This window comes from Terrapene carolina, unplaced genomic scaffold (assembly GCF_002925995.2).
Source record: "Terrapene carolina triunguis isolate 2854851 unplaced genomic scaffold, T_m_triunguis-2.0 Scaffold926, whole genome shotgun sequence".
Classification (NCBI taxonomy): Eukaryota; Metazoa; Chordata; order Testudines; family Emydidae; genus Terrapene; species Terrapene triunguis.
The window spans coordinates 3,857,836-3,872,538 of record NW_020665277.1 but is presented as its reverse complement, the minus strand read 5'-3'; the positions used below and the strand labels follow the sequence as shown (position 1 = coordinate 3,872,538).

The following is a 14,703-nucleotide window of genomic DNA, read 5'->3' as shown; positions in this document are numbered from 1 at the left end:
CTTTTTTCGAAATACTGAGGTCTGAGAAAGCCAGAGACCTGAGTAATAAGCTACACACCCTGAATGGATGTCACACGTCTAAGTTTTTAACTATACTTCTATTAGCAAGAGATTTATCCATGCACTAACTACCCAATAGCTGATTGTATCTATTGGGCACTGCTGTACAGAGAGTGTAAAGAGTACGTGTGTGCATATTTGTTCTCTGCATCCAGTGGTGTGGTGGTAAAAAAAGTGGGTAAACTAATCTAAACTAAGCTCCATAGTCCCCAAATGAGAAGTGGGTAAACTCTGTTTACCTGCATTTACCATTGACTACACCGGTGCATCCATTCCCACACTCATCACAATCTGACCACCTTATACATTCTGAAAGTCATCCAATCACAAGGATACGTTTCTCTCTCTCTTCCCCTGCCCCTGTACTGGTAAGGAGTGATTTCCATCCCCCACTTCAGTTGTTGCACATGCAAAACTTCCTACAAAATGTACAAATGAGAGAAAACATATTCCCTTTTGTGAGTGAGACAGACTTAGCCTTTAGCCACTGAAGTTGTGAACAGTACGACGAGTGAAACGACAGATCACAGCACAGTAGGTGGTTGGATATGGAAAATAAACACCATCCTAGGAAAGAAGGATATCCTGGGAGTCCCCAGCCCTGAATGCTATTGGCAATAACTGCTTGCAGCTTTGGAAGGAGGAACTATGAGTTAAACCAATTAATCTCCCCCGGTCAGGCATCAGTGGAGCAGGTGACACCAACACACAGGAGTCAGCCCTTACCGCCAGGAGGAGGTTTGTTTTTTGAGGTAAGGATGACAAAGCCAAATCCTTCATTCTCTTTCCGCTGTAGCAGGACATCATAGGCTTCTGGGGGCTGTCTGCTTGTGACCTCTACCTGGTTCAGCCGGGGAGATCCATTTTGAGTGGAAATGGGCAGCTGCGACTCCTCCTCTTCTGGCTGTTTCTCAACTACAAACACCACAAAAATAAAGTATAAGGTAGAATCAGTAAGAGTGCTGTGGAGCTGGATAACTGCAAGGATAAACATGATCAGATCACTAACAGAATGGAGAAGCACCTCCCTTCCCACTGGGGGCTTATTAACAAGGCAACTGAAACCAGATGGAATCAGAATACAGGGTAGAACCATTTACACTTTGGGCTGAAGTTGCTACAGAGGTTTAAGGATGTTTAATAGGAGAGTTTAATGTTTGCCAACTCCATTCTGCAATACACACTTATAACTCAGAAGGGAACAGTCTGGGTGTGCAGCAGCACAGAGGTAGCGCTCAGTTGCTGATGCCCTTAATAATGCTAGCCTAATCCTGGTGGTCTCTTCAGGGGCTCTTTTTTGGCAGCACTATTTTCCTGTGTGGTGTAAGCACAAGATCTCTGGCAGAAACCCACCTTAAAACTGGGACTATTGTTATTTCCATTGCAGAGAGCCAACTGTTTATTTCAAAAGGTGTACCAATATTTTAAAGGGTAATTCAAATGTTGAAGCCCAGCCTCTTCGATGGAAAACTAACAAAATCCCAGTCTTGAAGCATTGCCTGTGAGGACCATGCCACATCAGGGAATTCAGAGGAAAATAAAGCTGTACAATGAAGGGATTTTTCTTTCTTTCTTTTTAAATTAAATAAAGGAGAAATAAACAAAGACCAGAGGCAGAGTTGGCCCTGATGCAGATGAAGCCATGTAAGCTTTTCAAGATCTCTGAATCAGACTCTCTCTCTTGCAGGAACATGTTACATTGGCAAAATTACACTGTCAGGGAGGCAATGCAACTTGAGATGCAAAGACAGAAAATTGCTTTTCCTCCGATTAGATTAATCTTTTCTGAGCCTTTAGATGGCCTCTTTCTGTGCTTGGCTCAATCTGCTCTCCTGACACCGTGCTATGACAGGCTGGCAGCAACCACCAGGTTCAGCACCAATATAATACATCTGTAGTTACTAGGTAACTCCACCAGAGAGGTCCTTTGGGGCCATCTGCCTGTCCCAAGTCAGGATAAAGGAGGAGGGTTGGGCGTGGGGCTAGCAACTCCACCCCGTACAAAAAAAAAAAAAAAATTAATTTGCTACAGAAACGCCAACAATAGTGATAACAGAGACGTTTAGCCTGGAAAAAGAAGGGCCTTCAACTCGAAGACGCATGACGCTCGGTGGTGAAAGTCGTGAGGAAGCCACTAAGCCGATTACCCTTCTTGCAACTAGGAGGATTACCATTGGTACATGGAACGTGAGGACCATGTACGAGTCAAGAAAGACGGCGCAGGTCGCAGCGACGCGACCTTCAGGCTGATAGAATAAAAATGGGCTATACCTGGAACCAGCTAGAGCAAATGGCCCAGGATAGAGGACTCTGGAGATCTGTGGTTGGCGGCCCATACCCCGATTGGGGTGACGGGCATGAGTGAGTGAGAGTTACTAGGTGGATAATACCTAATTAAATACTTTACGTATTTTCACTTTGAACAAAAAATGAAAGACAGACTTATGAAGTGGCTGCAATCTACATAGAAATACAGTGTGACTGGAGACCCTGCCCCCTCCCGGTTTGGCTGGTTTCTGTGTGGTACCTGGGAGAAACACCATGACAATTTTAACCACTAACACCCCTGTGAGGTAGGTAGATGATATCCCCATTTTACGGACAGTGACACAGAAGTCACTTGATTTGTCAAAGACTGCACAGTGTGTCAGCGACCGGCCTGGAATTAGAATTTAGGACCTTCTAGGCTCACAGACTCATACTTGGCACACTAGGCCAAGCTGCCTGCCTTTTGCATGACAGTGAAAGAGAAGATGTTATGAAAGTGATACACTTCCTATTTTTTCTCAGTTTATAAGGAATGGTTCTAGTTATCTTGACTGAAAGGCCCATGAAAGGCAGTGGGGTTTACTAATGAGAACAGGAGATTGCAAGCCAGGACTCCTGGGTTCTGTTTTCAGTTCTGTCACTGATGTGGTTAGTGACATCTCAGCCACATGACAACCCTTCTGTACCTCAGTTTCCATATCTGTAAATTCCATTGCCACTGAACTGCCTACAGAACGCTGATCTGACTATAAAATTAATTTCTGCATTTAATTAAATAATGCACTTAAACCTCAGAATGTCGTGTTGTAATGCAGAAAGAAGGTTTGTGTTACTGCCCAGAGTACACAGAGCCATGAGTGGTTTTAATAACTAATGCTTGTAAAGTACTTTAAGATCCTCCAATGAAAAGCACTATAGAACAAGAGAGCATCACTATTACAGTGCTTTCCAGAGCCGCAGCGCAAATGGGTGCCCCCTTTTTTATCCCATTCTCTTCCCTCCAAGAACATCTGCTTGATACAATTTTGTGTTACCCCATTCATCCAGAAGTGGCTCTGACCCCCTGAGTTCACATCATTCCTGATGTACTAGTAGTTCTGTTACTGTACCGCTTTATATCACCTGATTATGGCCGCGGAAACATTCCTTTACACTAAGTCCAGGAACAAGGGCTCCAATGGCCATGCTACCAGACTCTGGCAAACCTAGTGGGACTGGGTTTAGTCTGGACACCTGGCACATACCGCCAAAGAAGATCTTCCTCCGGACAGTGAGCAGCACCTGGCCATTCCGTGCAGCACCGGTCATCAAGTCCAGGACCTGTTTGTGTGATTTCCCTTTGATAGAGATTCCGTCAATGCACATCAGCTCATCAGCAGCTCGGAGTCGGCCGTCTTTCTCTGCTGCTCCCAGTGGGATGATGGCCCCAATATAGATCTGTCAACAGAGTGTAATCATTGGTTCTGGGGTGTAGAATGTACAGACTATGTAATGTTTGAATCCCCAGATAAAGAGGGACTTTTTGCAGGGTTTCCTTTAAAAAAATTATTTCCCCCACCTAAATCTAGCAGAAATTCACGCTACAGAAGCCATACTAGACTGACCTCATTTGCATGTGTAGAAATGATCAAACTGTGACAGTCCCAGCTTCCTGACGTTCAAACTTAATGCTCATCTTATTTTAAGGTTTGTTTTTATTACTGCCATGTATTATTCATGAATTCCTATTAACTGAAGGGTCACCACCTCATGAGTAGGTTAAGCTCTGTATTTGTACACTTACCTGTTTGTCTTGCTGTTTTAGTGTATTCATGTGTTATTTATATATTTGTTCTGTGCATCAAAAATTACTCAAAATTATTGAAAAGAAATGCCTGTGTCACTCAATCAACACAACAAAGACACATTATCATTACTGAGACCTGCAAGGTGACTCCAGTGTAGAATTTAAAGTTCAGCAAAGAACCTAAGAGCACAGTTGCTCAGAAATTGCCACTCAAAATCTGCAATATTCAAGTATTGGTGATCACAGCATGAATTCAAACAGCTGCAGCCCTCACCCCCCTTTGGCCTGCATCTTTCCTCCCAAGAAAACACCAGCTAAATGATAGAGACAGGAGCACGAAACATGTAGTAGTTTTATATGCTAGAAAAAAGTTCAGTTTAAGTGAAAGATTAAAAACAATTATGTCCAGCATGTGTCCAAGGTTAAGCAGCAAGAACATGTTCATTCCAAAAACCCATCTTCACATTGCACTCAGGGCATTGCTATGACTATTACCAACACAGCTATAGTTGCTATAGCAACAAAACAGTAGAATACAATAAAAAAAACCTAAAATTGCTGATTATTTCCTCTAAAAAAAGCCCTCTGTTCTTCCTTTCCTTTAAATGCAAGTCAGAAAACAAACTGGCATTGGATCTCAGATGTGAATGGAGAATGCATTTTAATTACATATGAGAGGACATGCTATCTAGCAGTGTCTCTATCCCAAAAGCTTGAGCACCTTTGAAGGTTGGCAGGAGAGGAGCAGTCACTGCCATATGGTCAGGGACAGAGTCCTACTTTTCTGGGTGAAGCTGTGCTTTGGCAAGTGAGAAACAGGGCAGAATTTCCTAAAGCCAGGCATAGCATGAATAGGGACTCTGGGAATTTCCATTCATGTCTTTGCCTATCTGCCTCCATCCTCCTCTCTGAAGCAGAGACTGCCACCTGAGTCAAATTGTATGACAGCTCTCCAGAGTGAAGCCAAAAAACTTCACTAATTGGTGACCTAAAACCATATCTGAACTCCAATCTCTAGAAGTGAAAGACTTACAAAAACTATTTTAAAAAAAGATTATAATTTTCTTCTTTCTTCCTTCCCTTCTGCAGCATAATAATGCAACAAGTCGGTAACAAAGCTAGAGGTGATTTTTCTGGGGTAGCCAGAAAGCCCTCTCCACTTGTTTATTTCCCAGTTAAATTGACACGCATGTTGTACTGAGCATTACCAGCATGCATTGGTGCCAAGTCCATTAATAAGATTAGGTGCTATAACATGCAAAGGTTTGGTGCCAACCCCATCTTTGAGAGCATTCTCAGGACAGAACAATTATGGTATAAAGGCTCGATGGAGAACTGCTGCCGCCAAGAAAGATTCTAGACAAACAGAAAGTGACTGAGAGCCTGGGGGGACTGAAATCAACCATGAAGAGGAAAGGGAAGAAAGGTAATAAACCATTTTATCTTCTTCCATTGGATTTTAATGGGACTGGAGTTAAATCACTGTTTAGCCAGAACGGTTTTTTTTTTTTAAATCTCGTCTAACACAACACATCAAAAAGCTCCACACTCAACTTGTTTCATTAACTACTGCTATAGGTCCTCACTGCAGTCACTCATTAGCATTCTATTGAGAACCAGGCCACATTCAGATATCCCTGGACAGACGCAGTGCACGTTTGCTCTACCAGGATGAACATGGGCAAGTTAAGTGCCAAACATGCATATAAGGGTTTTCCCCCCAGATCTAATCTAAACCACAACTTTTTAATGGGCTTGTCACTGAGGCCCTTCTCTCTCCATCAAGACACAAGTGTTGCTATGGAGGAGTATCCCAGTGATGCTTGCAGAAATCCAACAATTGCTCACTTTGGCAAAGGACTCTGCTGATCACTGAATAAAAGATAACTAAACCAGCCTGCCCAATTCGTTTACTCTTTTTACCTGTCGAAGCTTTAGCTCAACATCTGACTGCTGAAGTATTTCTCTTCAAGTTCTTTCACTGCTAGAACCCGGGGCTATCTCCCTCTGTAGGAATTTGGGGTAATGTATTTCTCTCCTTCCACGTGACAAATTAACCTGAGTTGCCACCTCAATTTGTGGAAGGCCATTCCCAAGCTGATGAGCTCCCCACTCACGCCAACCTCTGTAAATTTGGCCCAGGTTGTGTTTGAATACTGAGTGACAGTAGGGTCTTCACAGCTTTCATGGCGAGTGACCAAATGGAATTTTGCCCCAAGTTTCCCCTGCCAACTAAAGGTCATTAGGGCTCAACTAAATAAGTCATGTTTGTAGATCCTCCCATAACACCAAGCCCCATTTTCCCAGTTTGTCGATTGGTGTGAACTTGTACTATGAACATTATTTCTCTAAAGCTTAAAGACAGAGCCAAATGTCTTTGCCTTCCGTTCTCGATTATCTACTGCCCACTTGCAACCAAATTTGCAGCAACTTAGCTCTGAAAGCATTTTGAGAAAGCCAACTTGAACCAGGAGTGAAGCAGTATAAAAACATACTGCAGCTGTTTAAGCTGAATATGATATCAACATACAGTATAGCTGTTTATGGTGAAGATGGAAATAAAGTTTAACCACTTAACTCAACATGGGAAAAAAATGAAAATGATCGTGTGAAGGAGATATTACAAGAGCTACAGCACAAGCTCCTGAAGTCCAGGTAACAGACAACTTAATTCACTTACTGACTGGTCTGGTCCATCCCCTCCGAGCACGCGGAAGCCAAACCCAGACTCCTGTTTTCGCAGGAAAACATCCAAATCCTTTGTGTTTGGAGCTAGTTAAGACAAATATGAAAAGTGCATAAGAAGTTACATTTGATTATTGGAGAGAAGATTAAAATGTGTTTACATTTTTCTTTAATCAACACAGTTGTGCAACCAGTTATAAGCTTGTAGTTTTCCATTGACAAAACAGAGTGGTCAGATTGTTTTAGTAAGGAACATCACCAATTCCTCAGTGATGTTATCTTCCTAGCATGTGGAGTGATGAGCATGTCCAGAAACAGCTGCAGATGTCTTTCACTCTAACATCATTTCACAGGGACCAAAACACCTCCTACCATTATGTTTGTATGGGTTGGGATTAAGGTGCAGTCTATAATCGCTACAAATAGGGCCAATTTCACAACGCTGAAAACAATCATGAGCCAAATCAGCGGGGAGGAAGAATTTAACTAGAAAAGTGAATGGTAATTGGGAATCATTTAAGAACACCTCACTGAGGAAGAAGGCCATGCTGGTTAAAAAGCTAACCTTGTTTAGAGGGAAAATGAAGGCAACTATAAAAAATAAAATATATAAAAAAAAATGGAAGAAAGGGGAAGTTGATAGTAATGAATATAAATAAGAAGTTAGGAACTGTAGAAAATTGACAAGTGAAGCAAAAGGACACACGGATCTATGGCCAGCAGAGTAAAAGATGATAAGAAGGAGTTTTTAAAATACATTAGGAACAAAAATAATCCTGATAATGGTATTGGTCCAGTACTAGATGAAAATGGTAGAATTATCAAAAATAATGCAGAAAAGGCAGAAGTGTTCAGTACATAGTTTTGATCAGTATTTGGGGGAAAAAACAGATTATACACACTATTCTTATGGTGATGACAAAACACTTTCCATTCCACTAGTATCTCTGGAGGATGTCAAACAGAAGCTGCAGAAGTAAGACATTTTTAAATCAGCAGGTCTAGATTACTTGAGAGTTTTAAAAGAGCTCGCTGGACAGTTAATGTTGATTTTCAATAAGTCTTGATTTTCAATAAATCTGAGGAAGTTTCTGAGGACTATAAATAAGCTAATATTGTGCCAATTTTTAAAAAGGGATGACTCTGGTAGTTATGGGCCGGTCCACTGGACCTCAATCCCTGGCAAGATAATAGAGTGGCTGATCCTGGATTCGATTAATGAAGAATTAAAGGAGGGTAATGTGATTAATGCAAATCAACATGGGTTTATGAAAAATGGATCCTGTCAAATTAACTTGATATCTTCTTTTGATAAAATAAGTTTGGTTGATAAAGATAATAGTGTTGACATAATGTACTTCGACTTGGTACTGCATGACATTTCGATTAAAAAACTAGAGTGATATGAAATTAACATGGCACACTTTAAATGGATTAAAAACTGGCTAACTGACAGGTCTCAAAATGTAACTCTAAATGGGGAGTCATTATTGAGTGGGTGTGCTTCCAATGAGATTCCGTAGGTATTGGTTCTTGACTCTATGCTAGTTCACATTTTTATCAACGACTTTGAAGAAAATATAAAATCATCACTGATAAAGTTTGCAGATAACACAAACGTTGGGAGAATGAAGAGGACAAGTCACTGATTTACATAAATCTAGATTGCTTGGTAAATTGGGCGCAAGCAAACAAGATATGTATTAGTACAGCTAAATATAAATGTATACATGTAGGAACAAAGAATGTAGGCCATACTTCCAGGATGGAGGACTTTAACCTGGGAAGCAGTGACTCTGAAAAATATTTGGGGGTTGTGGCAGATAATCAACTGAACATGAGCTCCCAGTGTGACGCTGTAGTCAAAAGGGCTAATGCGATTCTGGGATACATAAACAGGAGAATCTTGAGTAGGAGTGGAGAGGTTGTCCTACCTCCAAATCTGGCACTCATGCAACCACTGCTGGTACACTGTGTCCAATTCTGGTGCCCACAATTCAGGAAGGATGTTGATAAATTGGAGAGGGGTCAGAGAAGAGCCATGAGAATGGGTTGAAGGATTAGAAAAACTGCCTTATAGTGATAGACTCAAAGAGCTCAATCTATTTAGCTTACCAAAGAGAAGGTTAAGGGGTGACTTGAGTACAGTTGGTAAGTGTCTACATGGGAAACAGATATTTAATAATGAGCTCTTCAATCTAGTAGAGAAAGGTATAACATGATCCAATGGCTAAAAGTTGAATCGAGACAAATTCAGACTAGAAATAAGGCATAAACGTTTAATGGTGAGAGTAATTAATGATTGGAACAATTTACTAAGGGTTGCAGTGAATTTTTTGTAACTGAAAATTGTTACATCAAGATTGGATATTTTTCTACAAGATCTGCTCTAGGAATTACTTTGGAAAAGTTCTATGACCGGTGTTATACAGGAGGTCAGAATAAGGTCACAATCATCCCTTCTGGCTTTGGAATCTATCAATCTACAGTTCATCTCAGACAGGACCATATTTGACAAACAATTGAACTATCTAGTTTACTTCGGCTGCTTAGAATTAGAACATCTTCCAATTTGGCAAGAGCGCCTCAAAAATATTACAAGATATGGTGCAGCAAAAATAGTGCGAGTTCCACCTCTCATCATTTCAAATACACCAAGATATGACTTCATATATGACTTGATATACAAATTTCCTATCATACTTTCCAATCAAGTTTTACTAACTAACTCTCAATATGTTAAATTATGCCTCCAGTTTGTTTAGTTTGACTTTTGTTTTTGCTCTGCCCTATAGTTGTTGCTATGGTTCAATTGTTAAACAACAGGACACCTTTATTTGAGTAACTAGAAATTGTAGTTTCATTATGTAATAAGTGCGTATAAGCCTGTCTATAGCCAAAGTAAATTCAAATTTCAATGAAGCATTTCTTAAGAAGTGTCTTACAAGGTATCTTTGCAGGGATGGTACTATCCAATTATCAAAGCTCATGTTTGCAAAATTATAAAAAAGTGCTGATAGGGAAAATGGAAATTAAATAGTAATAAAATGTTGAAGACAGTTATGTAATATTAATTAGGTCAATGTCAGAGAACCTGACTGCTGATTTCCCATTTCATGCATGAAACTTATTGCTGGGTAATAAGTGTTACTGAGGGAAAATGTTAAGGTTAATTTTCTCTCGAGTCAGATGTACTGAAATGAATAGAAAAGCAGCAGCAGCTTATTGGGGTACCAGGTTAAGATAAAGTACAGATGTGCCATACTCCAGGCCACCAGCTTAGGAAAATGAACATGTGTTTGCTTTTCCTGGGCCTGCAAAACTTTCGCTTTATCCAGAACCAACCTTTTACACAAACAACGCAAATCTAATTAAGAGCATATTTACAGCATTTCTGTGAAGTGCTATATAATTAAATGTATGGCTGAAACACCGCACTGGGGAGCATGTTTGTTTACAGTGGGAAATTCACAGGCAAAAGCCCTTTGTGACTTTGATGACGCTGCTATGCTTCATTTGTAGTTATGTAACTGTTTATTTTCATGTTGCAGCCCATCTGCTGACACTGTATCCCCCTTATTTACTATAAAACATATTCTTGACTGGTCATTTATGGGGCTACTTTAATCCCTACGAGCTCACCCAGGAGTGTATTTATTTTATATGGCATGTTTGGCACGCCAAATGGCTTTGGTTTATCCAGTGTATACTATTACATTTAAAATCATAGCTAGGCAGCAGTTCTGTATCTGCACCTGTTCTCATGCACTGTTTCTAAATCTTTGCTAGTAAACAGACTATGCTATCCATACAAAACAGACGGACTGCTGAACTGTGATTTCCAATGGAATCATTAGCTAGGATATAATCACAGAAACGACTATGGTCATTTTACTTCCTCATATTCTTTCTAAATATGCCCTGAGGAGCACGAAGTTTAAAGACTTGTGTACATGAAGGAAATACAGAACCCATCCTGTTGTGCTACAGCATATTCCCAGCATAAGAGGTCTGTGTACTTACGCTTGTCTTCAAATATTGTCTTAGACTTCAGATAGACTTCTGAAGGGTCTAGTTTTGGAGAACCTGACCTCACAGCAGCAGGTGGGAATGGCATAGGCTGTGGAATGGAATCACTAATAGCCTCTAAGCTTCCTGAATTCTCCTGCTTATCTGCTTTCTGAAACAAAAAAAAGCAGAGTAAGAAGAGTACGTTAAGTTCAAAATTATCAATAAACTGGCTTAAATAGGTGAGAAAAAACAGTAAAATAGTAAACTTGTAATGCATGGCACGCAACTGCATAATCTACTCCAGTTCAACCCAGCTTCTCCCAGTAAGAGATGGGCTTCCTACACAGTATGCTTCTGTTCAGCCTGTTCAAAACTTGAAAAAAGCGACAACTCTTCTACTGGAGAATGGGCCTGGAAACAATGTGTGTGAAGTGGCTCATGCCCAGAGTGTGAGCAAGTGTATGTAATTTCCCATGTACACTGCCTGTATTGTAACTCTTCTTGTGTCAAGTCTTATTTGGTACACACAACTGAAAAGGACTCAACATATACAGAGTATAAGGCTTTTATTTTTCTCCCTTTACTTGACAATAAGGTTGTGGATCTCAGAGATCATCTTTTAGGCTGGCATTTCCCAAACTCTGGTCTGCATAACACTGCAGGTGGGCTGCAGATTGCTGGCTGGTCACAAGGTGCTGGTTCTCCTAATTCCAAGCTGCCAAATTGCATCAGAAAGCTAAAAATACATTAAGTTCTTCTCCAGTGTCAGTTTTCCATGTATGTATTTGCTGCATTTATCATAGGAATATTATGCAATCATGAATTGTTGAAGAGGTAACTATGCAATTGTGAACAGGAAAGGTGGTGAACAGAAGACACAATTAAAATGCGTTCCATGCTATGAAAAAGTTTGAGTCCATGGCCTAAATTGCCCCAGTCAGTCAGCTTATATTACTCTTACTACAAACTTCTTTAAGTGGTCCTTGAACATAACTGCTGATCGATTGATTTCAATGTGAAATGCAGGGAGATGTGTCTATAAAAAGACAATCTTCTTCCAGAAAGTCACTGAACTATGTTAATTTCATTTGTTCCAGCTGAAGGTGGAAAACATCAAGTATTCTCTTCTAGGTTAATTTGGCATCCACAACTGAAAATAATTTGAGTATCTATCCTGAAATCTTGCCCCTGTCAAGCAGGTGCTGATCTCTGATCAGTGTACAGATGGACAGCATAGAGGTAAGGAGTGCTGCAGCTGCTTACCTTCTGCAAGATAATGGCAACTGAGCACTTTCTACAATAACTCAGTCAAACCAGAAAGCAAGGGATTAGTGCCCATGAAAAAGCATGAACTCTCAACCATTTTCTCTGATGATCAGTATCAGGTTTTCAAAAGAAGTGGATCTGTTTAGCACGTTTAACTTTTGTAATGAATTGGAATTGACCAAACTGCAGTAGTCAAACAGAGTGGTATGTTGAGGCACTTCTTCTGAACAGCTGAGCTATGACGTTGCAGTGGAGAAAACAAGTATCTACCTATTTTCTAGAATCTGAATCCTGAAAGAACCCTGAGATACAGCAGGAAACCAAGGGATAAGTTTAAGGTTTCAGTGTTGATTTTCTGATGTCTTATTACTTGTCGCTCATAGTCTCTGCTAAATCAGTGCTCCCAGTTTCATCCATTTGCTGCACCCTGGAAGTTTTTAAATCTAGAGCCCTATTCTAGTTTCTATGCAGAAGCTCAGTATTGGTTAGCGCAGAACTGAGGTTTTGTTTTTGCATGCAAGCCAGGTTCTGCTAGTTTGCCTCTCTAAAAAGTCCTGTAAACAAACTCTTCATCCTCTGACGGAAATATCCCTGAAGAAGAGGGAAAATATTCAGGAGGAATTAAACAAAGTTAAGAAAATTTAAACACTCAGAATTCCTCCCTTAGATAGGATAGCAGGAAAGACTCATCACAACACTACAGGTAGAAGTGACATTACAGCCATCTCCGTGGTTTCAAATCCTTAATTCCAAAGGTTGATATAGCAAGATGACTTTAAATGTTTGCTGTAGGCTGAAATCCAACCTGAAAAGTCTCAGTGTGGCAGTGCATGTGTGTGTTTAATATAAACAAAGTTAGATTAGATTCAGGTCTGCCCTTTTGAGAGCAGAAGAAAATCCCCCACAGGGTTCAATAGTTTGAGACTTTTTACATGTTTATAGACATAAGACCTTGGCCTTTTTTAACTGAACTAGCTCATGATGTGAATTAATGCCACTGAGCATTGGGTTTCGTTCAGGGAAACGGCTACTGCACATGCACTGTAATGTTATTTCTCAAGTATTTTTAGCATGTGTGCACATAGGGCATTGAATTATGACTGGTAGGTGTTTTTATATTGCAAAGTTTTTATTCGGGGAATGTCTTTTTAGCAGCTATGTTTCTGCTTAGGAATTAAATTAGCAATTTTTTGCAGGTTATGCTCTGTTTTAAATGTGTAGAGCTGACACACTCATGTTATCTCCACAGTTAACTGTCAGCAACAGCCTTGGCTTCAGGTTAGAAATGAATTAATGTATTTGCACAGTGCAGCCATGGTTGAGAAAGAATTTACTTCTATACCATGGGAATGGAGGTTTTGTTAAAATGCAGTGAACTGCAATGCACAAGAATTCTTCTTGCCGAAATGACAATTCCTGAAAGGCTTCCCCCCCCCCCCCCCATCAGAAGGGCATATATGGGCTCTAATGAACCCCATGCTGAAAAGCAGTCTCTTCCACAACATAACAGATTCCTATTAACAACCTTTAATCTTTGACCTCCAGTGTATTTCATTAAGCCAAAGGCTGTACAATTTTCTTTCCACCAGATCCTATTTAAATCAAAGATATTCCTAGTGGACCAATCCTTTCCAACAATGAATATCAGAAATACAGACACCTTGATGACTCTGGGAAAATATAAATTGCCCATTCAAACACAAAAGGAAATGGTGATAAACTAGGCACTCAAGCGGGGAACACTGAAGTTTATTTTTGGAGGTTTCTCATAAAACAAAACATAAAATTCTCCCAAGAAAGTAAAATGCAAACTTCTAAAGGAAAATTTGAATACATGGTGCAGGCAATTAGCATGAGAAAAATGAAACATTATGTGTTGTTTTCCCTTCAACAGCCATCCTGACAGCCTTTACATAGGGAAATTAATTTGCGTCAGGCAACAAAGCTTTGATAATGAATAATCACTGCAGACTCCTAAAAGGAGATCAGGATGAGGGTGAGAGAGCGGGTTGTGAAAATGGGATAAAGTAAGCACATGGGAAGATGTTAAACTATGGGTTTACTTATTTAAAAAAAAATACATGTTTTCAGGTGCGGTGCAAGTATCCAAGTCTGGGAACATGAAGACATTGGAGTTACAATGCGGTGTTTACCTACAGACCACCAATGCTACATGCAGCCTCACAATCAAGCTCTTTGAACCTTTTTTGTTCTTCCCCGCAACACTAATCCTGGAAATGATTCCTACTCTGATAGTGAGAGATAACTGATCCCACTTCTCCTTTAAGTGATGTAGATTCTTTAGACGAAGGTCACAGATGTGCTCAAGGCTCAGGGCCGGCTCCAGGCACCAGCTTAACAAGCAGGTGCTTGGGGCGGCCAAGGGAGAGGGGCGGCACCTGCGGCAATTCGGGGGCGGCAGGTCCCTCACTCCCTTTAGGAGCGAAGGACCTGCCGCTGAACTGCCGCCGCCGATCCTGGCTTCCCCCCCCCCCCCACATGTGCCCCCCCACGCCCCGCCGCGTCGCTTCTCTTTTTCCCTGCCACCTCCCAGCCTCGCCCCCCGCTCTCCTACCCACCCCTCCTCCCCTCTCGTCATCCTCTCTCTCCTCACTCTCCCCCCTCCC

The 14,703-nt window shown here is 40.8% G+C and overlaps 1 protein-coding gene across 5 annotated transcripts in view; it reads right to left on the bottom strand.

Moving 5' to 3' along the window:
• Positions 1-14,703, bottom strand: part of MAGI3 (membrane associated guanylate kinase, WW and PDZ domain containing 3) — a 214,647-nt gene that overhangs the window by 24,861 nt on the left and 175,083 nt on the right. For all 5 annotated transcript variants that reach the window (XR_003370248.2, XM_026661018.2, XM_026661021.2 and 2 more), the window contains 4 exons: positions 10,823-10,979; positions 6,795-6,886; positions 3,573-3,765; positions 787-975 (listed from right to left, as the gene is read on the bottom strand). Coding sequence is in view for 4 of the 5 variants with exons in the window: in XM_026661018.2 (XP_026516803.1) it covers positions 787-975; positions 3,573-3,765; positions 6,795-6,886; positions 10,823-10,979 (631 nt within the window). In the remaining variant the exon portion in view is untranslated. The remainder of the gene's footprint in view (positions 1-786; positions 976-3,572; positions 3,766-6,794; positions 6,887-10,822; positions 10,980-14,703) is intronic.